General features: G+C 39.9%; 1 protein-coding gene across 1 annotated transcript in view; it reads right to left on the reverse strand.

Annotated features, from left to right (window-relative positions):
* Positions 1-212: 212 nt before the first annotated feature.
* Positions 213-25762, reverse strand: part of KAT6A (lysine acetyltransferase 6A) — a 32279-nt gene continuing 6729 nt past the window's right edge. The window contains exons 4-18 of the mRNA XM_039715316.1: positions 21497-21605; positions 20889-21004; positions 20561-20642; positions 19658-19793; positions 17597-17907; positions 16306-16424; positions 14671-14786; positions 13695-13836; positions 13088-13249; positions 12503-12596; positions 11245-11476; positions 9948-10158; positions 8621-9313; positions 7603-7921; positions 213-5283 (exon numbers count right to left, since the gene is read on the reverse strand). Coding sequence (XP_039571250.1) covers positions 2702-5283; positions 7603-7921; positions 8621-9313; positions 9948-10158; positions 11245-11476; positions 12503-12596; positions 13088-13249; positions 13695-13836; positions 14671-14786; positions 16306-16424; positions 17597-17907; positions 19658-19793; positions 20561-20642; positions 20889-21004; positions 21497-21605 — 5424 coding nt within the window. The 3' untranslated portion in view covers positions 213-2701. The remainder of the gene's footprint in view (positions 5284-7602; positions 7922-8620; positions 9314-9947; positions 10159-11244; positions 11477-12502; positions 12597-13087; positions 13250-13694; positions 13837-14670; positions 14787-16305; positions 16425-17596; positions 17908-19657; positions 19794-20560; positions 20643-20888; positions 21005-21496; positions 21606-25762) is intronic.

Consider the following 25762-nt stretch of genomic DNA (forward strand, 5'->3'; position numbering starts at 1 on the left):
GCCTTGGCAGAGAGGAGTGTGAAGGTGGTGATTTCTGGAAAAGCTTCAAGTTTGTTCTTGCTTTTCTCTAACTGGAAATTATAGATAAAAATTAACATCATCAAGAGACCTCGTAAGTGAATTCTCTTTCAGGTGAAAAGGCCCACAGGGAATCATACTCCCAGGACAGCATTCACCACTCAAAAGGAAGAAAAAAAATTTACACGCACAACTGACATCCAAAATGGCTCAACATAATTTATTTTTTTATGTTAAAATGTACAGAGTTCTTTTGAAAGTACTTGCTAGAAAGGGGAAAAAAAAGTGATATTACATACAAGGAGAGGAAGGGAGACCATCCAGCCAGGAGCGTATGACATGGAGAATTACAAAGGCATCTAGGCACCCCCTTCCCCTTAGCTTACAAGTCACCATGAACAAAGTACAAAGAGGTTACAAAACAGGAAAAGCAAATATAAACAGACAGGAATAGACTCAGCTTCATTTGTACATGCGGCTTTTAGAGGCATCTGGAGCTCCTATTCACACACTCTAGAGATCTCTTTAAAGAGAATTTTATCTTTCTTAAAATAGTTTTTAATATTCTACAACAAAGATAAAAAATTTTAAAGATGGAATGAAATGAAAAAGCTCTTATTTTTAAAAGGCATCGAAGTCACTAACAGTGAGTTTTTTTTAATTTCTTTTAGAAGATTACCCAAGTTATCTTGCTAAAAATACATTTTTTTTTTAAACAGAAGTGAAAAAATGGTAGGTACCAATATTACTGCGTTGGATAATTTCTTTTTATATATAGAAAAGAACTTTTTTTTTTTTTCTACAATAGTTCTACAGTCACAAAGGTTTGTGGAAAAGGGAGCTGCCCAATTGATAAAAAAACCCATACAAAACCAAACCAAACATAAAGGCAAACAAACTAAATTCATGGCCCTCGTTTCAACAGCTTCTCCTCCTGTCTCAGACCCACCCCCACCCCCAGGAAGCAGCGACACAGCTGAAGATCTAAGAAGAGAGGGCAGCACAGTGCGCTTTCTACACGGGTTATTTGGAACTGGAATAGTATATACAGAGAAATGGGGTCCTACACAGCCTTGTACATGCTCAAAACTAAACAGAAATAAAAAGTGGAAGTCCTTTGAACCTGCCTTTTATGGTTAGCAGTTACTGGAGGAAAGTCCATTTTAGTGCATCTGAAGAAACCCCAACTTTTAGATTCTTTTGGTTTAAAAACAAAAGGAATTAGTCTTATTAATGTGTCTGCATTTCTACTTCACATACAATAAAAAAAAGAACTTTACATTAAAGGGTTGTCCCTTTTTGTATTGGGTGACATGCCAGCAGTGTAGCCAAAACGAATGGAAATTGGATTTTGCAGCAATAAACAGCAAAACCCCGCCGCCTAGATCCTGCCACGGTGTTGGGACGGTTTCACTGCTGAAAAAGAGGCCGATTCCCTTCTTTTCCCACACTGGATCAAATGCGGGGCTATTTCTACAAAACGGGTATCAAACACAGCAAGAGAATCAGGAAAAACATCGCTGACCCCCCCCCCAGAAAGCGGCACATTCAGCAACTTCCTACCCCAGAGCAGGAATGGAAGAGTGACAGGGACACCTCAGGGTGCTCACCCCAGTCACCAAACGCACACTTTTAGTTCCAGCCTTTCCCAAGCCAAGAGATGAACTGGGAACAGCTGCTGCTGAGCTCAGTCTGACTCCACGGCTCAGAAGCAAAGCCCTCTCAGCATTTCCAAGCGGGTGCTAAAGCAGTGTGGGATCTCAGAGCTGTGGCTGGCTCGCAGGTCACCAGAAGAGCCTGTAACCATTTTCTTGTCCTAACACACCATTACCCACCCTGTCCTCTTCACGACTGCAGAAGGGATACAAGAACAAGTTCTCTCTCGAGATGCTTCCAGCAGTTCAGTGACAGAACGTGTGTGCATGCATGCACATGTGTGTTCACGTGCATGTCTGGGTGGTGAATGGGATCATTTTAAAGTTACATTATATTTTCAGCATAAAACATACAATTTCAATTAACTCATCTACAAAAACACCAATGTGAATGGTTTATTGTTTACACTTAACTCCAAATTTTACTGAGGGTGAGGGAGTCAAGGAAAATTAAAGCTTTTTCCTGACTTGCAGAAATAAAGATTTTCCTTTATCCTCTGTGTCCCCTTCCAAATCTCCCAATAAGTGCCTCCTGCTAGAAGTAGGAAATGTTAGGTGGGGTTTAGAGGGAAGGGTTGTTATTCTTTGAGATGTCAAACATTTTACATGGCTGCAGCACTAGAAACTGCATACAGAGGGGCACAGGGGAGGGAAAAGGACATATATTGAAAAAAAAAAATTTAGGAAGATGACTTCACGTTACACATAGTCTGTCCACTTTGTCAGCAAAGTAAGGCTCTTTTTAAATTATGAGAAGATTTTGTGCATGTTTCCCCTCTAAAAAACATCTGTAAGTGATTTTAGCTGTAAAATGTTTGACGATTGTGAAGAAAAGAAAAACAAACAAACAAACAAAAATCAAAAAAATAAAGACCAGGCTTCCTAAAAAATAAAATAAACCAAAGAAAATCCCTCTAAATCTACAGCAATATTTTAACTGGAAAAAGGTCCATTTTCTCTGGTTCGTCAGTATAAAAGGTTCCTTTATTTATATTTATTTCAGTTTTTAGGATGCAAGTCGATCTTGCTCATCTTCTCATGTATGGTCCATTAAGAGACTGCTTGGGCACCCCAGCAGCATTCATGTAGCTGTGATGGGAGGGACCAGTGTACATCATGTTTCCATGAGGATTTGGCTGCATAGGCTGCTGGGTATAGGCCTGGCTCCCCATCATTCCCATCTGCATCTGCATAGGATACTGTGCTGTCTGATTCATGTAGGCAGGATTGCTATGGTAACCGCTGTTCATCATGGGCTGCGTCATCCTGTAGCTGTTCATGGCGTTCAGGTTCATATTCATGGAGTTGACGTTGTAGGGCGCCGCGGGCATCAGGTTGACGCCCATGTTCATGCCGCGCTGCACGGCCAGGGCGCGCGGCCCCGCCTGCATGGCCACGGCGGGCGGGCTGCGGCCGTACAGCTGCTGCTGGTGCGCGCTGGCCGACGGCAGCGGCGCCGATTTGGAGCGGATGGAGATGTGGCCCTTGACGGGCATCTGGCCCTGCAGCCGCTGCGTGTGCGGGATGCCGATGTTGGTGGCGGACATGTTGCACTGAAGCAGAGGAGACGTGAGGTTCATGGTGGTGGAGGCCAGGTTGGGCGGGGGGGTCATAGTGGCTTGTGCTTGTGGGGTGCCGGCCAGGGGGTGAGAAGGAGCCAGCTGAGCCAGCCCTGTGTTGGAAAGAGAAACGCTGGTTGCATAGGAAGTCACAGCAGGAGAATGGCTATAAGGCATGGCATGAGGGTCCATAATGGTGTTCGTCAGCTGCTGCAACTTGGCTAAACTGAACGTGGCTGATGGTTGTGAATAGCTCCCAGCACCGAAATCCCCTGGAATCCTCTCATAGATACTTATGTTACCAGTGCTGCCCGATTCAGGTATTTCCATGATCATAGGTGCTGGGGTGAAGCTGTTGTTCATGCTACACTGAGATAATGGAGGTTGCTGCTGGGGTGGAGGTGGGGGCTGTGGCTGCTGGGACTGAGGCTGCTGCTGTTGTGGCTGTGTTGTTGGTTGCTGGTTACTCGGGGGCCTTTCTACTACACAGCTCTGAGGTGACTTGATATTACAGTTTGCTGCAGGCTGGACACTGTTTTGCTGCATCATGCTGCAACTGCTGCCAATGTTTGCCATTTGCTGAGTGACAACACAACTGTTCTGAGTGAGGCTGCTAGAAGAAGACAGTCCTCCATAGGAACAGCTGCTCTGGGAAGAGTTATTTCCACAAATGCTGCCTCCCATAGTGGAGTCATAGCTGCTGGGGTTTTCATAATTCTCTGTAGTGCTCTCAATGCTGCCAAGGTCACTGAAGCCACTATCCACCACCTGCTGAGAGTGGTCCGATACTGAAGGCACATCCATCATGGGGCTGGTCTCCATGTTCTGCATAGAGGGTGCGGACAGGGATCCTTGCTCAGGACTGATCTGTGTGTAGCTGCTCTCCAGAGCAGGCACGTTTGGGCTGCTGACAGAACGCACAGACTGGCTGGGGTGGGACTGAACAGAGGATATTGGACTGTTGTGCTCCGAGGCCTGGCAATCTTCAACCATTGATATCTGAGGATCCTCCTCAGTCTGGGTGTAACTCTGCAAAGTCTGGCAAGCTGCAAGAGTTTCTTCACAGTCCTGGTAAGCTACATCATGCTCATTGCTTTCCTCCTGTGTCAAGGACTGGACTGCTTGAACAGTTTCAAGATCTAGTTCACTATGGGGAATCTCCTCCTCTTCCTTTAATTCAATTAACCCCTCTTTATTACTTTGCTCTTCTTCGTGATCATCTTCAGACCCAGGGACGTGCTCTGAGCCCACTGATGTCTCATTGGAAGCCTGCTCTTCCTCAGAATCTGCCTCTGCTTCATCTTTTTCTTTTGCATCTTCTCTACTGCTTGGTATGCTTGTTTCTAAAAAACATTCTTGCACCTGAGGCTCCTCCTTCACCCCTTCTTTAACAGGCTGTTCCTCCAATTCTTTTTTCTTCAAAGACTCCGGATGACCATCATCTTCATCATCAGCATCATGATCTTCGTTTTGATTTGTCACTACTGCAACTTCCTCTTCTTCCTCGTGGTCATGTTCAGGTTCATCTAATTCTTGCTGCTCTTCTTCTGATTGCCTCTGCTCTTCTAAAATCCTTGGCTTCTCCTCTGCTTCCTCTTCTATCTCAGGTTCTTTTACTTCTGGCACTGGACTGCTGTTGCTGTCCACAGGAGAAACTGCTCTTACTTCACTGCTGGCTATATCTTCCTCTTCTCCCTCTCCTACCTCTTCTGCTTCCATATTCACATCTTCCTCTTTCCTTTCCTCAGTGAGAGGCAGGTCCTTCTGCTCAACACATTCTTCTTTATCTGAAATTTTGGCCTTACGCCCCGCTTTTGAATTAGCTACCACTTCATCAACTATTTCATCCTGAACTGACAGTGACACCTCTTCCCTGTTCAGTTTAAAACCTGGTTTTCGACCAGGTCTCTTCTTCCAGTGGACTGGTTTTCGGCTTTTCCCTTTTGGCCATCCCTTCTTCTTTTTCACAGGTGTGGAAGTATCTGGCTCAAGTGAAGAATCTTTTGCTTCACTGTTCCTCAGCATAGATAACGGTTTCAGGGGTGGGTTACCTGAAAATACAAATTGAAAGACACTGTTCAAACATTTTTGTTTGACCTAAGCGTTCATGGAAGCCTTTCCAAGCATGCCAAACATGTTTATCAACGTCAATATCAGCTTAGAAATATATCAGAATTGATTTATTAGTTTGGAAATATTAGTTTAGAAGGATCACAGTCTGCTCACTTAGCAGCATGTTGCACATTACATTTTCTAAGAACATCAATGTTTTAAAGATTTTCCACGTTAAAAGCTCTGAGCTTTTAATACACAATTCAAATTAAACTCTAACTCCTGAAAAGACAAATTTTATTTATAAAATATGCTCACAAATGAACGTGTTGCAGTGTACAGGAACATATGAAGTGGCAATAAAAGCATGTTTCCATTTAGATCTGTGCATCTGCTTAAGAAAGGAATTAATTTCATATTTTTCAAAGCCTTATGCTTTTTAACACAAATAGAAATAAACAGATGCCTGGATTTGGCTAGTAATTTTTTGAATTGAAGAAATCATTAACAGGAAGCTGAATTTCTCTTTCATCTTCTATTTGATGAAGCAAGATTTGCATTTCAGTGACTTTCCAAACACTCAGGTTCAGAGCTTGTGTAGCCAGAAAGGAATGTGATCACTTACTGAGAAATTACTGAATAGTATAAGGCATTCCCTGAATTAATTTTGGTCTGAACCTGTCAATTAGGACAGTCAGTGACATTTTATACAACTGTAAAAAGCTGAGTTACTCTTGCCCTCTGCTCAGACAGGCATTTACTTTAAATACCTCCCTCCAATGATAAGCATACTGAAAAAAATCTGGGTATTAAAAAATGAATACTGAATTTAAAAATCAATAACTCCATATGTCACCCAAAAATAAGAATGTGGAATGTGCACAAAGAAAAGAAAAGGTCTGCCACAGTCAGCCAGACTATTGTTGTACAGGAAGAAGGTAACACTATTTTCATAGTACTCATTAAAGCATTAACACTTCAACCCTTAGAAATAAAACCCACCTCTTAAAAAACCCATCACTATTTCTCTTCCCTGTCTTCCACATTTGGTGTCTACTACAGAGGATTAGATTTCCCACATTCACAGTAAAACTTACATGCAGAACTAAGAAAAGCAAAATAATACAGCTCAGCCATTACCAAGCTTCATCTTCCCCTACACACCTCAATTTGCAGATTTGATAGACTATAGAGAAAAAATCTTGGTTTTGACACCACAGAACACCTTCTGTCTTCCAGAATGCCTAATCCTAACTAAAAATTGGCCTCAAATCACCACCCTACACTACCCATTCTCACTGCTGTCCTGACAGGAATCAGAACCTATCCAAATTTTCATCAGACACCCATTTAAGAAACTGCAATGTAGCATTTCAGGGAAATCTTAAAACACTTTCAATGCATTGCCTCAGCTAGACACTAAGTTCTCAGCAGAAAAACCTGGACCCTAGTCAGAAAGTTATAAAAAGAAAAGAAAAAAAAAATCACAAGCAAGTTTCTGTAGTGATGGGAAAACCTCCAAAAATTTTTCTAAGATTCCTATAAACACTTCTATCTCACAGTTATGATTGAAATAATCTAAATCTGAACCATTTGTTAATTGCTGCAACACTGTATTTTTGATTTGTCATAAGGCAGCGCTGTCCCTCTCACCCAGCCTAATTTTTTATCAAAATAAAAAGCCAGCTGTTTATGATGAACACGTTTAGGTAACTGACAGCACACTGTATTTTCTTTAAAAGCCATTACAGTTTTAATATGTGTATGCAAAGGCATCTGCACTGAAGACAAAAAGCTGTCAAGACACTGTGTGATGTCAGATGACCTTCTGAATTGTCAGTGGACTCTAAGCAACCAGTCACCACCAAATTATTTTGTTTTATGAAATGAAGGTTCAGAGAACTTTGAGGAGATATGAGAAGCTGAGAGGGTGAACATAGAATGTGATGAAGAAGAGGATGTCAGAAGAGACAATTTAATATTTCCCTTTGTTATGGAAAACTGGGGGCTTGCCAGTTCATTTCCCTTTTATTTCTGTAAGTGACTCTGCTGCATAGGTTCTGCCACAATCACAGATACTAATTCCATTAGGAAAGCTGAATCAAAAGGATAGCCTGGGATCAGGTCATTGCCAATAAGGAAGTCAAATATATGCACCATGTTTTCATAAAACTAGGGAATGTCTGAGGCTACTTTGACTGGTAATTTATGCCTAACCTCCATTTCAGCTGGAGCCAAAGAAAGCAGCTGGTTTTGCCATGAGCTGTTATCATCCAACACAATCTATCAAACTTTCACTAGTGTACCACCATACGTACCATTATTGTCATCAGACTCCTCTTCATCTCTGGACTTCCTCTTAGAAGAGGGTCTATGCCTGAGTGTGTCTGGTTGGGCTAAGTGCTGGAAGTATCCACTGGATGAAAGCTCGCTCTCCTCTTCTTCATCCTCCTCCTCCTCCTCTTCCTCCTCCTCAATCTCAAATGTAGGCTCTAACTGAGGCATTGGTCGTTCAGAGTCTGAGTCCTCGAATGGCTCATCCAGCACCTCTGTGGTTTCTGAGATGGTTTCAGTGACCACGCTGCTGTTGTGGTGCTTACGCTTGCGGACCCGCCTCTTCCGATGAAGAATTGGCTTCTGAAAGTGGAAGGTGGCAAAAGAGAAGATATTTTATCATGTGCAGTGGAAATGAAACACTAGGTAAATACAGAACATGAACAGCAGAGAGCTCCCTTCTAGAATCCAGAATTCACTAGAAATACTGTCTGGCACGTGCCACTAGTTAGAATTTATACAGCTGAAGCTAACAGCCCATCCATAACAGCTGGAACTTTAAACACACTACAAAACAGATGGGAATAGCTTAGAATAAGGTGCAAAAATGATACAGTGCAGAACTTTCTAGTGAAGAAAGCATTTGCTTAGACACACTGATAGAATTCACATCTACATGGTAAATAATTTCAAAGGCTTTACACCCTAACTTCAGTTGTTTAGAGAGCATTTGTGTTTTGCAAGCTTCTTTCATAAGTAACACTATCTGTTTCTATTTTGCATGACTGAAAAAAACTTCAATAACTAAGTTAGAAAAAATTGAAAGCACAAGATCGAAGCTAGACTCAAAAAACCCTCAAACTCCTACCTCTGATCCACCAAAAACCACCACTAGAAAAAGTCAGCAGAAGTACCCTGCAGAGAGAGCTCTGGAACACTGAACATGTGCTCTGTGTACACTTAATACAGACCTTGTGAACTGCACCATCCTTCAGAAAGCCCTAATACACAGACAAAACTGAATGGGTGACAGGCAAAAAGCACAAGAAACATGGCACACACCTTTCGTTTCAATGTTGGCTTGGTGAGAACAGGTGGAGAGCTTGACCGAGGACTCACAGGCTCATCATCTTCCTCTTCACTGCTCTCACTGAAACACCTCAGGGGTGCCCTGTCACTATCACTGTAGCGCCGGGATAATCTGTCACAGCCCTCTGGGAATCTACATTTCAGTGGCTCTGTGTTCTTTTTCAACTGCCCCCTCCACCTTTCCATAGCTTCACTGTGCTGCCGATGGGGAACCGCAGATTTTTCACCTTTGCCATACTGTCCCTGGGAAGCTGCAGATTTTTCATCATCTTCAGCATACCGGCCTCGAGAGGCTGGAGATTTCTCCTCACATTCACCACATCTTCCTTGCAAGGCCACAGACTTCTCCTCACAGTCACTGCATCGGCCTCGTGAGGCTGCTGACTTTTCCTCACACTCACTGCATCGTCCACTGGGAGCTGCTGTTTTTTCCTCCATGGGCAGTGCTGGCTCCTTCTCACAAAAGGGCTCGTGAAGTTTTTTGCTCTTGCGGTTCCATCGACCTCTCCGTGATGGCTGGCTGTTTGCAGGAAGACTATCCAAGGAAAAAATGTGCTTGTTTGGTCGTGCAGAATTGGCTGGAGCAACAATGTCTGGCTTTTTTTCACTCTCTGTTGGTGAGTAAGGCTCTTGCTCTTTCTTCTCCCATGACACAGATTTTACCATCTGATTTAAACAAAAACAAATAGATTTCACACTTCTGATTTCAGCATCAATGTCTATCCTAAATTTGATTCCACAAAAGTGTTTGAGAAAAAAAACAGAAAAGTTTAACAAAAGTGACTTTTAAAAATCCAGGATTAAAGAAGATTATGTAGTGCTAGTTGCTACTCCTTTCCTCAGAGGTGGTAATATACCTCACTTAGCTTCCCAACAAGTCACTTCAGTCAAGCACTCAGTGGTGTGCCAGAATGCTGACTTCACCTTGCTACATTCAAATACAGTATTTGTGCAATTTTCAAGAAAAAAGTGAGAGAAAACTTGAAGCTATTTTTCCATTAAAATGAACCATTAGTTTAATGTCAATACAGTAACAGCAAATAATTTGCCTCAGTATTCTACTCAGTGCTCACCACCTGATGCAGGAGTGCAACCCCTTCAAGGATTGCTCTCTAGACTATGCCTTGATGTTTTCTTGAGTTTTATTTTCTAATCTGAAACCACAAAGATACATAAACTAACAATGACTGCATTGTTTTTTATGATTATGACAAATGCACATTGAAATTTTGCTAGTGCTAACTCCAGAAACATTAAGTATAAACTACACACCACACAGAAATAAGAGATTCACTCTTACACTGGTCTCTGGATCCTTTTCTTTCTGCTTTTGCTGCTCTTCATTTTCCCCATCCTCTGTTTCCTCTTCTTCATCTTCAGAGACAACTGAGTTGGAAACTATAACAGGTGTCCAACGCAGACATTCTGCATCCACATCAATAGGTCGGACGTTAGTTCTGAGCTTTGCCATGTGCTCCTGGATGAGCTTCTCACGACGAACGATCACAAATCTGAACAGCAACAATACTCTGATCAGTAACACGTGACATGCTGTACATGTTGCCATGTGAAACAGGTATCTTACAGAAAATATATTTCTCTCAATCACTGCTGCCACAAGTCACTTCAGAGAGAACAGAAACTCATTAAAATAGTACAATTTGCAGTACTATCTGACTACCAGAGAAAGTATCTCACAACTGAGGGAATGTTCAAATTCTTTCCACTTCTTGTTAATTGTGAAGCCATTTTACTTCCACGGGTAACATTCAGCTGCAGAGTATCATTTTTATTATGGACAAGGGGTATACTATATGGGGAATGGGCAATATAAGGGGAAAGCTACTGAAGAGAAATACAAGCACTGTTCAAGAAAAGTTGCAGTCCCACTACTATAGTGCATTTAGTTTAAGGGTCTGAGAGAAATATCATGGGTTAAAGTTATACTGTGAGATGAGAACTATTCTCAAGTTTTCCAAGTTTCAACTTTAACACAAACACAGTAGAACACAAGCCCACTCACCAAACTGCTATGGTCTGAAGCAAGACTAATTCCCACTATTTCACCTGACTTGTTGGCTGAGCAAGCAGGCAACCTCTATTCTATACCCAGACACTTCATCTCTCCCAGTGATCTGTCCCACTCTTCAAGCATTCCATGTCAATCCACAGAGTTTGTGGCATTTTTTAGACATAGGGAAAAGGAGAGAACCCACTGTCTGCTCACTGACTGAAAATAAGGAGCAGATCTGGCTCTGGAGAAGGGAAGCTGCTGTTCTTTTCTCTATCTGCGAGTGTATTAGACTGATTTGGCTGAGGGATACCAAGAAAACATGACCAAGAAACAAACTTGCTCTCTCTCACAGCAGCAAATGACTCAAAATTCCACATCTGCAGTGCTACACAGCTGGACATCTGAACCAGCTTTGGCACTGAATGATTCTTGCACTGCACATGAGTACCATAATCTCGGTATTTGGACACTGAAGTCTTTAGTAAAATCGAGTTTATTAGATATGACTTGCCTTCAAACACCATTAAATTTCAAGGAAATATATCTGAAGGTATTTGGGATTACAAGGGACTCCTGTACTCACTGATCACTACGGAAGTCAAGCATTCGTAGGTGATGCAGAGTGGAAGTGATATCTTGAGGGCAGATTCCAGTCAGCTTACTCAACTTCTTGATGCTTAATTGCTTGTCACGTTGATGATAAAGGCACTCCAATATTACACTTTTCCAATAAGCCATGTATGACAGGCGCCCCAGGTCTGACAGGGGCTTCTCTGGTGACCCTGCTTGACCCTCACGCTTTGAAAGCAAATAGCCTAAAAGACACAGAAGAAAAAAGTTTCAAAATATTCACTTGTTTCCACCCTTACTTCTACAAAGGCCTCATATAATAGTTTAGTGCTGTCTACAAGATGTAAATGACAACTGGATACTTCGAGGTGTTGGGCCATTCTTTTATTTGCTTGTTTAGACTCCTGTTATTCAGTGACTAAGATATTTCTGAACTTTGTTGCCATCAGACACTGACTATAGGTAATGCCACGAGATGGCAGCAGGTGCCTACCTAGAAATCACACCAAGCCTGAAGCACAACTGCAATAGCAATTTTGGAAATGACAGAGGAAAAACACACTCTTAAAACTAATATGACTAATATTTTTTTTGAAAATTATTATTCTTTTGCTTCACCAGTATTTTCAGGAGAACAAAAACTTATCTACAAAAGACATCATTCTGATATAATTCTACCAGTAGAGTTTTCCTTTGAACATTAACTCCAAAATTTCTATGTCCACAGGGAGGGCTGTATTAAATTGCCCTAGGCATTATAAACAATGTATAGTTACAGAGGAAGTTTCCCATGATGTTACAGAGATAACATACGAATCTCAGAATTATCTGGGTATTCAGAGCTTAAGTAGGTCTGATTTTATTGCTCTCAAAATTCAATTAAAATGTAAGACAGTTTTGCTTAAGACACTTATTCACCTAATCAAGCTGCTGAAGATTTCCACAGACCATGCAGTCTTACAGCTCCTTTCTATATAAGGAACTACACAAGATAAGCTTCTGCTATAAAAATCACTATACTGCCACATGCCTTTAGTTTCTACCTTAAGCTGCTTACACAGGAAATATTGGAACTAAAGGGAAAATGATCAATTTGTCTTTAGAGCCAAAATTCCAACAAAAATAGTAAATGGTGAAGTTCAGATAATTCTGTGAGCTTTAGAAGCCTTTGTCCTGAAGTGTGTTTTATTTTGAAAAATATCTGCTTCTACTGTTAAGTCCTTTAAAATATGAAAAGACAGACTGAAAAAAGTAAAGAAAAAGCTCCTTACTGAAGTCAATTAGGAACCTGCCATAGCCCTTACGCTGGTATTGTGGAAGAATCATTATACAGGAAACATTGTACTTCTGTTGGCAGTGTTTTTCCTGTTGGAAAAAAAGCATCATATTGAAAAAACAGATCAGTAAGAAACAGTGTAAATATCTCTATAAGATGCCTAAGTAGTTCTATATGAAAAAGTGAGATAGGAAGGCACAGTCAAAGTTTCTTAAGAATGATAAAGCCAAGGAAAGACTTTGAAGAGACAATATTAAAGCTCTATTATCATTTCAGATAAGAAAAGCAGAAATTTGACAAAACCTTTTTCTTAGATAGTACACAGTAAAGAACATGGGCTGCAGAGAAGGCAAATTCTAAGAATAAATCTGAAGGTAGCTAAGCTCATTGCAAAAGACTGCAATATTCCAGTGATTCTTTAAATGTTACAAGCATAACATAACAAAATCTAGTCTCATATCTGCTGCTATGATTACTTAAGAAAAAGCTTCAAATAAAACTATTTTAAAATAACTGAGATAATTAAGGATAAAAACCTTAAGAAAAGTTCTGTCTGAAATCTTTGTATGCAAATACTTACCTTGGAAAAGTAGCCAACAAGGTGACAGCCCTTAACATCATTCTGTGTCAGCACATAGAAAAGAAATGGCTCCACATCATAGTAGAGAGTCTTGTGATCCAAGAAGAGTTTAGCTAACAAGCACAAATTCTGGCAGTAGATAGTGCTGACATTGCCATCAACCTTAGAGACATGAGGGAAAGTTCTGTCACTCCATTTGCTGTTATGCAAGGACAGGCTTCACTTGAGTATCCCTGTACATTTCAAATGTCTTAACATGAAAGAAGACTTCTCTGTCACAGGCAGCATCTCAAAGGACTTAAAACTTCCACAGAACAGAGGCTGTGACCAAGTCACTGTTACACTCAATAGCTTAAGAGACAACTTAAAATTAATTTTTGTAAAATAAAACCCCAGATTTTTACAGAGTGAGTCTTCTGTGTTTTACAGATGAATAATCTATACACAAGGTCAGTTCCTACTGGCTGCTTGCTTGTTGTTCTTCACTCCTGGAAACTCAGTGTTTCAAGAATAAAGATGTTTAGGACTAAGAAAAATTCATCACATGATTAGGTGTTGAGGACCCTAATTTACAGATAAGAGCTAGCAGCTTCGTTTTCTAACTTACCTCAAAGACTGATATATTATTTTTTCTGTAGATTTCATTGGCTGGAGGATGAAACCACCCACATTTTTTCATATGCTGTTGGAGAATAGTTCTGCTTTTCATATATTTTAGACAGAATTCACAAAGGTACAACTTCGGTAGCCTGTAAGCAAAAATAAAGAAAGAACAGAGACTGAAGACAGAGACTTTTGTATAAACTTCCTCACTCCTGCTGACAGAGAGCTTGATGAAAACAAATGAAATATACACTCATCTTGTGTGCGTGCTAATGAGGGCAAAACCACATTACCATAGTTGAAGTCATGACACCTATTCTGTAATAAATGCAATTTAAAAAATGCCCTTTATGCCCCGCATAATTACATTTTCATTATTAAGTTATGCCAGAAGAAATATATTAAAATCCTAGGAAAAAAAACCAGTAACACTTCCCAGTTTTGCACTAGAATGGATGAGAAAAATAATTGCTACTCCCTTCTTCTCCTCATTGTCACAGAAAACATCCCAGCTGTATGTACATATCCTTGAGTGATGGGTCACATCACCACCTACCCATCTGCTTTAAAACCATTTTATATACTACACTGACATGATCAACTGGAATGCAAGTATCCCAAAATCCTTGTGATTTAACTCCATTTATGTACTGTAACTTCAGCAGGAATGTCTGTACAGCTAGAACAACTCCTTATGACAGACCACACGTTCTTATTCAACGCCAGAATAAAGAGTTTCACTTAATTTTCTTCCTCTAGCTATAGCCCTTACAAGTCATTTCTCTTTCTGAATCAAGTTCAAAGAGATTGCAGTTCAGACAATTTGCAAAGTTCTTATGCAAGAGAAGAACAAAGCAACTATAGGCACAGCACAGCAGAAAAGTATTTCAGACACCAAAAAGTAGGAATAATCAGATTTCTATGCCTGCTGGAGTACAGCTTTCCCATAAACACTGAAGAAGAACACAGAAGAGCCTTACCTTGAGTATTCCTGTGGATATGGGGAAGAGTACCAGGTCTGGATTTCGTATTTGCCAAATTCTATAACAGAAGGGCAGCGGACTTGTGGATCAGGAGGCCCAGTCACCCCTACTTTCTATGCAAGGGGAAAAAAACCCTTGGTTTTTTTCATGAATTTCCAAGTGAAAGACTTTTAAGATGAAATAAATGAAAACATTTTTATCTAGACAGTACATCCTGCTTGAACTCACTGGTAATTAGGAAGATGCAGATGTTGCTCTCTGACACTAAAAACCAGTACCAGTCACACTTCAAGCAACCATGTGATTCACAAAAAGAAAGAATTAATAAACATTATCATACCATGTGTCTCCACTACCATTCACAGTGTTGCATGTTATAGTTTTAAATACAAATTAGTAGAAAGTGAAGTTTAATACAATCATTTTTGAGTCTTCTTGTAATTTTCGTACTTGTTATTTCAATAGTGAAGAACAGAAATGTAAACTGCTCCAGAGGCTAAAAACTAGAATATGAAGGTGTTTAACATCACACATTAGTGTCTTTCCAACTCTGAGACTAGATGGACTACTGTGAATATAGCAGCTACCAATCCAACATTCAGGATGCAACAACCTCCTTATCATCACAAGTGCTGAAGAATTAAAGAAAAAGCTCACATTTATTGGAAGGAAAAAAATAGAAAATGGAGTATTTGAAACTACTTATTGACTTACAACCTTTATTTCCCCTGTCCCTCTGATAGTAACTGTGTATTTTATAACAACTAAAAATAAGGATACTAAAGGCTCTTCTTTCAAAAAAAGCAAATGCTTTCTCAACTCATGAAGTTTTTATCTCAAAAGACTGTCACTCACAGAATGACAGAAATCCAAGCCTTGCATTATAATATGAAGTACCTGGACTGCAGTTACTAACAAATGAGAACACTTCATGCAGGAGGTCAGCAACTAATATAAAGAGCACCAGTGAATTACCTAGATGCAAATTTATGCTAGCAGAATGAGATAGCTATACCCAGGACAATGGGTTAGTGTTGGAAAGGTAACATTCCAAAATAACACCTTGCTAAGCTACCTAAATGGGACTGGTATTGGCAAAAGTCACCTCAGGATCTAATCCTAGGCATCTGTATTTCGTGGAGCTCTAGATGAAAAGGAACAGCACCTTCTGTTGGTGAACATCTATCAGTGTGTGCACAAGCAGACAAACAGCAATGCTCCATGCTGTTCCATAAAAGGATCTGGGAAAAGAATGCTTCAAGTACTCAGACTCTGTGTGACCCATTGTGCCAGCAAACCATCCTATATTTTATTGGTTTTATAGTCCACATGTTTTACCAGTTATTTAACAGTTCTGGGAGGACCAAAGCCACAGTCCCCAAGGTTTTTTAGCCACTTTAACCTCTTACACTCTTATGCTCAGTCTTGTATTATCCTTCAGCTCTCTTGAGGTCAGTTCTCCACTACTTTCAAGCAGCAGAAAACAAGAACGTTAGATTCTGTGACAGACTGACTCATCTGAAGTCTGTATTTCTTACTGTTATTTTGTTGTTGGGGTGGTGGTTTTAGATTTGTTTAAATTTCTTTTACAGATTTGGTACTTACTGCTAGGCACTGAAAATTTAACTTTACCTGCAGTGCTTGCTCCTGAATATCTCGAAACAACTCCATGTCTTTTTCATTCAAGACATCCTGGCTTCCAAAAAAACGTTCCTCACTTTCTTGTTTTCCATCCCAGCCATCCTGATTGTCTGTAAATGAAAGAGAAAATTGTCTTCACATACATTTACAAAAAAGTATTTGCTTTTAGTGCAGTGGCAAACAACATCTGGCTGCATTCACACACTGTGCAGGATTTTTTTGATGGGATTTTCTATTCAGATTTGGGACCACAAAGGAAGAACAGGCTCTAGATTTGGGACCATGTAAGTAGTACTGTCCTATATTTAAGCAAGCCCAAAAGCAACCACATAGATATTCCATGAAGGCATAACTGACCTACCACTAACCCTGTTTTTCAAAAACAGGCTTAGGATCATAACTATTTAAACCAAGAACAGGACACCTACATTTGTCACCTTAGAAATACCCCTTCAACAAAAGCAAACAAACAAGCCTAAACAAAAAAACCCAACAAAAGCCTCTAGACACTTCACCTCACTCCCAAAGCATTAAGTCACATTGCTGTTCCTCAGCACCAGCCAGGTTAATGCAGGTAACTGTTCTAAAGCTGTAAACATAGTATTTTATTGTGGAATATTTCCCAATGCCTGCTTAGGAACAATTCAGGACCATCCAACAAAACTGTAAATATCCGAATACAGAAGTTAAGTAAAGGTCCAGGCATAGATAATATCTTAAGTTAGAAAAGCAAAAAAAAAACCAAGGAAAGCAGAACTGCATTCCAAAGGGAAGGGAGAGTTTCAGCAAGATGTCAAGCTGCACAAAAAAGCTCCCCTATGGATGAGAAAATCAAGGAACATTTGCATGCATCCATAGATTGGAAACTCCTGTGTCTGTCAGACTGGTTTTAGTTATCTATTTTCTATTTCATACTTCTACTTTGCTGCTCTTAATTTTTATGAACCACTGCCTATGTTATTTCTTTCAAATGTGACATTATTTAGCCCATTTCCTAGGCTGTCTGCAAATGCCTCCTTACCAATGGGCATTCTACCTCACTGTAACCATTTAACTCATCATAACACCTTGCCATCATATATAAAGAGGCTAAGATCTCTAGAATCACTTCCTTTTTCCAGCTCATATTCTACCTCAATTCATTCATGCAAAGTGCATTCCAGTGTTAACTTTCAGCTCAAAGTTTCCAGCCTCTAACAATTCCAGTCAGTTCCACATCCTAGCCTTTGAACATTTGCTTGGTATACAGGATACTTACATTGGCAGGGTGAAAAATCTTTACCTGTGGGCCATTCTGAAGTGCTAGATTTCCTGGTACCCTTTTTCCTGATCCTATACTGCTGAGAATAGTCTACCACTTCTCCTCGAGCTTTTCGTCCATCAGGGGAAGGAGTGAAGAATTTAGTAAGGCCATCTATAAGCCCTTTGGTTTTTTTATTAAACTTCAAGGTGTTGCTGCCATCTCTGCAGAAGTCCAAGACATCTGTCTGTTCCAGGTACCCTCCTTCTGATGCTGACTGGCTGGACAGAGCCATCTTACGCTTCCGACCCCGACCAGGACCAGTGCGAACTTTGCTGAAAGGACCTTTTGATCTAAAGGATGAGAAAGGGAAAGATGCAGTCAAAATTTGTGGTCAGGTGGCCTACCATCTTCTCCAACCTATTTATCAACCACATAGAAGATGAGCTGAAGAATTTAATAATATGGGAGTCATCAAGAGTCTGTGTACCCTAGAGGAGTCAGGATTTAAACATCTCAGTAGAAGGTGCTGCACTATTTTCTGCATTGAACATTATGTCAAACTAATTTGAGTATAAACAATAGATTTTCACCAAATTTAACACGAGATTTTAAAATCAGTAACCAGAACAAATAAATTGCACAGAATGCTTCAAAACATTTACACTTGTCATTGCCATAGTTTTTGTACTGATAGGAAATTGTTGTAAAAATTCCACAGAAAGTTGATACACAAAGGATGCTCCTATTAGCTAAGAACCTATACCACTGATGACCACCTTAGCTGAAAACAGCATTGCTCTCCAAACAGCTGCCATCTTTAAGACTGTAAACTTTAAAACTCTATTGAAATGGAAGTATTTAAAAGGTGTGTGGATGTGGCTTGGGGATATGGGTAGTGGTGACCACAGGGATGCTGGGTTAATGGCTGGACTCAGTGATCTCAGAGGTCTTTTCCAACTAAATGATCCTATGATTCTATGAGATAACTGAGTATTCAACACTTCTCAGAGGGAGTGTCCTAGACTGACTGACTATTTTTAGCTAGTCTTTTCAGGCTGAGAGGACAGAAATAGGCAGCTTTTTCCCAAGAAGATAAACTACACACCTTTGCACAATTCTGATATATTTTGCAAGTGAAATGATGGAACAAAGGCAAAAAAAATGAGTCATGCCTACTCAATTCCCCCCACCAACCATGACAAGGCTGCAGCAACACAACTGCTCTCAGCACAACAGAGTTCTCCAAAAATGCAGAAACATGTAGAATGGAAGAAGAAAGGGGCCAAATATTTTCTGGCAGCAGTGCCAGATTAAATATATGTCAAACAATCTCATATACTTTATTGTGATTATTTAATTTCTTTAACAACAGAGAGGGTTCTTGGGAAATGCAAAGCAGGGCAATTATGCTGGAAGAAGGATCCACCCAGCAAAAGAGATAACATGAACAGCAAAATCTGTCTATAAGGAATAGTTCAAAAATAAATAGCAAATTACTAAAAAGAATAAAAAATCTTGGCCAAAAGAAGCACTAAGGTTACTTCTAGTCTTTCACAGCCCTTTTCAGAAAATCTGTTGACAACTAGCTAGTTGCCCCCCAACAACCATGACAAGGCTGCAGCAACACAACTGCTCTCAGCACAACAGAGTTCTCCAAAAATGCAGAAACATGTAGAATGGAAGAAGAAAGGGGCCAAATATTTTCTGGCAGCAGTGCCAGATTAAATATATGTCAAACAATCTCATATACTTTATTGTGATTATTTAATTTCTTTAACAACAGAGAGGGTTCTTGGGAAATGCAAAGCAGGGCAATTATGCTGGAAGAAGGATCCACCCAGCAAAAGAGATAACATGAACAGCAAAATCTGTCTATAAGGAATAGTTCAAAAATAAATAGCAAATTACTAAAAAGAATAAAAAATCTTGGCCAAAAGAAGCACTAAGGTTACTTCTAGTCTTTCACAGCCCTTTTCAGAAAATCTGTAATGAACAGCTCTTAATTGTAAAAGAAAACTTCTCACAAAGTAGACTGAAGACTTTAGAAATACCCCCTGTCCCACAGAATTTCACATCCTACTCTTCCTCGTGGAGACTTACGTTGTGTTTTGATTCTTTAACCTGTTTTTAGGACGTCCTATTGGGTTAGCATAGCGTCTTTTTATCTGGGCTGCCTTCTTCTGTAAAAGTTTTCTTCCTTTCTTCCGTGGTCGACATATTTGACATATCCACATACCTGTAATACAAATCCCCATCACTGAATGCAAAAGACATCTATATAGGAAAAAAAGGGAAAAACACAGTCCACAGGCCTTCTGAGATTAAGGGTGGAACAGTACCAAAGGCACTGATTACCACATATATGTGTAAGAATAATTATGTCTATGCTTCAACAATCTAAACTCGAGCCCTGTTAATATTCCCCAGCACCCAAAGAGTTCCAAACACAAAGGAAGTCTCCTTAATTGGCAGTACATCATCAGAAAAACATAATTTAATGGTTAATTATCTCATTATCTGCTTATGACTATAGCTCTTCCAAGCTCTTCTTATATATGGAAGTTTTCTTCTAACTGCCAAGGAAGAATCTCCCATAGATAATCTGCTGTCTGATTGGAAAGAGAAGTTCACTTGTCCAGAATATTCTACTGTCCAAATGGTTATCATTTCAAAAACAGACAAGCCATCTCTTTCTTTCACACAAGGCTATTCATGCAAATGAAAGCTGATCATCTTAATCTGGAGGGATCACTTCTATTCCTTCAAACCTCAAGAATTTTTTTTTCAAAATCCTTCACAGAGAGCAACATACAGGAAACAGGACACAGTGAAAAAACCTGGAAGTGAAGTTCTGACCATTTGGTTTCTAATACCTGAAAGGTAATTCCATACAGAAATGAGCTAAATGTAACTAAAAGAGGACTAAATAAATAGAAGCACTGCCTGCCCACTGATGTCTTCCAACACCATCTTAAATTCTCCTTTTCACCACAAAGTCCTCACCTTTTGGCATCCTGGTAAGAGGAGGATCACAGCATTCCATGTGAAAGCCACGGTCACAGGAGTCACAAAATAGCATGTTATCCTGTTGAAGACATAATCTCTTTATATGTGCAGCAGCATCAAGCCCTCCATTAATCTGTCACCATTTCAGAGAACAGGCACATAGTTTTCAACTACAATTCAAGGTATTTCACAGCTCTCAGAAAGAGCACCAGACTAAAATAAAAGCTGCAGATATTTGCCTCTAATATAATTTTATTTTGTAGTTGAACATAACAGCCACAAAACTGGTATCCACTTCACTCAATCCAGACTTCACTACACTTACAGCATTTTTTCCTTGATCTCTACAGGAACTGCATGTTTTGCACTCAATACACTGCCATCGCAAGGCTTTCACTCGAACGGTCAGCTCTGGAGAGAACTTCAAACAGGACGGATGACCTGGAGAAAAAGAGAAAATGTTACTGGTAAAATCATTATACTTCTGTTAATGGCCATTCCCATGCAGAATTTTGGCTATCCAGATACTATTTTTAGCTGCTTCTATTCTTACCAACTTATAACACAAACCAATGCCCCAGATAGCAAATAGCAGGCCCACATACAAAAAGCACCCAAAGATAATTCTTCATGACTGAATGAAACTGGTCTTCACTGCCACATTAAAAAAACCAACTTCCAGGAGCCAAATGAGTTATTTGTGCTAAGTTAGCTTAGCTGTCTCCCCTAAGATTCAGCTGAACTATAACTGTATTGTATGCCACAGAAGCATATTCCTCACATGTCTGGGCCAGCAGGAGTGACTACACTAAACTTCTCTGTCTTAAATGGCAAAATTCTTACTCAATGCATGGGGCAGCACCAGGCACTGTACCAGCTTTTCTGTCTCAAGGGAAGGGGAGAAAAGCAGCAGCCCTGTAAATGGTCACCTACCACTGTTGCCACAGTCAGCACAAGAGATGAGCTCTTCAGGTTTCTTCTCCCGATTTTGCTCTTTTGTACCAAGGCAGAAACTGCAAATTGGAATTGGTTCAGCAACCGGCTGTGAGGAAAAGAGACAGTAAACACAAAAACTGTAATACACAAAATGACACAGACATTGATATATCACATAAACGTGATGTAATACACATTATGTCTCAATGATTTTATCTGGTTTTCACATTCAATACAGCACTAACTGAATAGAAGTTAGTACTCCAAAGTGCAAAAACTGTGCAACTGTTAACACTGTTATGAGAAACTAAAATAAAATCTTCCTGCAGAAAATTATCTGAGTATGCTATATAGCAATCACATGCAGTTAAAAAGGTGTGCTCTCTCTGAAAAAGTTATGGGGGAGTTAGACATTGTGTAGCAAAAAATGATGTATTTAAAATGAGGCAGAGCACTAGCAAAGTAAGAAATAGATATGAGCTAGCCAACAATACATTTGGACTGGAATAAGGAGGACATTTTTAAATTTAAGGCCTGACACTCTACAGCCTTACCAAAGATGCAGCAAGTGCAATAATTGTTTGTTTTAAAGTGGTACTTGATCAACTAATAAGAGTGAAAAGGATAGCCTAATTTAACATGAAGTGCTGGATACCATTATCTAGCAAATTCTTTCTAATCCAATTCTGCATTTAAATCCTGTGATTTATAGTTTCCAGAGCAAAGATATACACAAAATTTAATTTAAAAATACAATAAAAATATGCTAAAATCGTATTTAAAACACTGGAGGTGGGAATAATTTCAGATTACGACAACTTTTGAGAAACATTCCTTGCATAGCTGTATCAAGTTACAGTTAGTGATCCTGAACATACCTTTTCAGAATCTATTCTGCAGGTACATATGTGCATACTGTTAATTATCACATGGAAACATATGCCAGAAGAACTTCAAGCACTTTTACTGTGCCTAAGCCAAAGCCAAAGCTGTATCCAGTTTCTTGCAGGAAACAGGTTTGTTTATACTACTGTAATACAGAAACTGAAAATCTGAAAGCTCTACACTTCAATCAGTGTACACTTCCAGTCTGAGGTGTGGTCCTTAAAGCACCCACTGGATGGAAACAATCTGAACACCTTGGAACTTTGCTGTTTCAAAATTAAGCCACTCAACAGGAATGAAAGCCTGATATTCCTCATTCAGAATACAAGTATTTCTATTAGCCTTTGGGTAAATCCCAAATGATGCTGAAGTTTAGACTAATATGAAATCACCTGCCCATCAAACTACTACAGTATGGAATATGTTCACAGGGTTTGTTACTTGAAGAATTGCAGTTTTTGCTCCTTTTGAGAAACAGAGAGAAGAAGATAACTGCAGATTGTTATGCCAAATATACAAATAATTAATATCCAAGTGGGAGGGGCAAGCTAGCATCTTCACTGCCTATAGGCAGCATCTTTCCAGCCACAGTCACCACAGCAAAATCAGCTATGCAGGGATTCCCCATCCTATTTTAACAGAGAGAGGGGATCTACTGCACACAAATTGTTCTCTTTCTGTTCATGACTGGACTCTAGGTGCCAGCCAGCTAGCTGCTTCCAGTCAGCATCAGGTTTACTGGGGAAAAACCCCTGTGTATGAAGGGTCCATCAGTGCTTCAATTTCTTTGGAATCAAGATTTCAGGAATTACTTTTACTTCTACCTTTTGAAAGGAAAGCTCTAACACTCATGCAATTTTTCAGGGGAAAAATAATATTATTTCACATATTCTCTCCAGGAAGTGCATGAGCAATTTATTTCATCAAAGAGAGTTTTATAGACAGTCAACACCCTAAGATAGTAGTTATTTTCTGTTTTAGCCAGTATTTGTGCATACTCTGTTCATCCCCACAGCTCCTCACATTTGGATGTCCACCTGTCTAGGTTTGGAAGAATCAGATCAAAGACTATCCTTCACAGCTTCAATGTTTCCTGTATTTACCACCCTGGCAAGCTGCAAGCAAACACTTTACCACATTTTAAAAATCCCCAAAACATCTACAGTTTGGGGGAAGGCTCTACTAGAATTCAGAATGTTTTAGAGTAATTAATTAAATTAGAACAATGATGAATGTGGAGATCAGGCCACTCTTCCAAAGCTTCTGTGTGAGACTGCTATGCTAAGTATGGAGAGATTTCTCTGCTGCTGTGTTTGTTCAGCAAAGAACATCCTGGCAAGTGAAAAATGCAAGCACACAATGAAAGATTAGTGAAAACAAGACTGGAAACAGGCAGCTCAGTTTCATACTGCAAATTTTTGGCAGACATTCAACTCCTTCTGCTGTTTTGCTTGCAAGCACATCTATCTGTGTGATGTCACCAGATTCAGTGAGGGAGGGAGCCAGAACAAATTGGACTGACAGTGTCTTACAGCCTGCCAGCCTCTCTGCACATGTTGTTACTATACAAAGGGTTTCTAGAAACCAAATGTGCCTTAAAGATTCTCAGACTGGATGCTCTCCTAAAGGAGACTACGGAGAAGTGCCTGTGGAAAAAGTGTGTGTGTAGTAATTTTACAATCTCGTTTTTGGCGAGCCCATTTGCTTTGTAGTCTTCTTAATTTAGGAAAAGTGAGGTTAGGAAACGCCTCAAAACTCCCGGTCAGCTCTGCAGCCACAATGTCACAACGGTCACTTGGCAGTAATGTTAAAGCACTTTACTTCACAGACATTTTAATACCACCTGAGGCTCACTAGACACCAGGACTATCTTTGTCCCATCATCACATCCTTCTTCTGGTAGTCATTGTGGTTGGAATCGAGTGGGTACAGGATTTAAATCAGCATAAAAGAAATACAAACACTCACACCAACTTTTGTTTTGCTTTGCTCTTTAAGATCCCCTGAATGTGAGCCCCCTAGAAGCAAGGGTCGATGGCTTCTGAGAATTCACATTAGATAATGCTTTTTTATGTCTGTTTTTAAGCAAGTGACAAATCATTACTCCTCACTTCAAATAGCCCATTCTGTTACAAAGGTCTCCTCAAAAGCTGGAGCCCCTGGCAAGAGCATATGAACCAGAAAAGACAGAGGGAAAGTACAACCTACAACACAGGGAAAAAATTATTTTAAACATGAGGAAACATGTTTCAGTGAGCACAGCCTGGATTCCATGCCTTTTGGATCAGTGGCTGGAGAGGACAACTGCTTCAGTTCCATGCCTCAAGAAAATCAGAACCAATGAATTCACATTGTCAAAGTAATTTTACAAATCGTGCTCGCTTTTTTGCTGTATATAGAGAAAACTGCAGAATTTAGGAAATACTATTAAATAATACCAACTTGTAGCAGCAATGGTTGGTAACTAACCCTTCTTCTATAGAAGTTATGAAATCACAACTCTTAATGTTCCCTTCAGACAGTATAATGAAGGAAAAAAAAAAAGCAACTGAGAGTAAAAAAAAAAAAAATCCCTATAGTTAATACAATTCCTTTATGAACCTGAACCATCTTCAGAAAAATATCATCTCATATCTGTCAATAATCCACTGGACAGAAAGGGCTGACAGCAGGGATCCAGCCAAAATACTGGACTAGTCGGCCACTTTTTAATCTACTATCCTACACTGAAATTGTGTCAGAGAACACTGTTAAAAAGACTTCCTCCACAGGAATACCCATTGACACAGGTACTTATCATCACATCTGATGTTTTCCCAGGGTTACAAGCTTTGCCCCCAAGTTATCATGACTCCAGACTCTGCCAGAAGTTATGAAATCACAACTGTTAATGCTCCCTTCAGACAGCATAGTGAAGGAAAAAAATTAAGCAACTGAGAGTAAAAAAAAAAAAAATCCCTATAGTTAATACAATTCCTTTATGAACCTGAACCATCTTCAGAAAAATATCATCTCATATCTGTCAATAATCCACTGGACAGAAAGGACTGACAGCAGGGATCCAGCCAAAATACTGGACTAGTCGGCCACTTTTTAATCTACTATCCTACACTGAAATTGTGTCAGAGAACACTGTTAAAAAGACTTCCTCCACAGGAATACCCATTGACACAGGTACTTATCATCACATCTGATGTTTTCCCAGGGTTACAAGCTTTGCCCCCAAGTTATCATGACTCCAGACTCTGCCAGTGCCACTCTTGGTACCACTGAGCCCCAATCCTCACCAAATCCATCAGTTCACAACATCCACTCACAGCTGTCCATGGCAATAGCATTTAGGACCTGCTTAGATTTGCTCAATTACTACGAGCTACT

Source organism: Passer montanus, unplaced genomic scaffold (assembly GCF_014805655.1).
Source record: "Passer montanus isolate IOZ18808 unplaced genomic scaffold, ASM1480565v1 scaffold101, whole genome shotgun sequence".
Taxonomy (NCBI): Eukaryota; Metazoa; Chordata; class Aves; order Passeriformes; family Passeridae; genus Passer; species Passer montanus.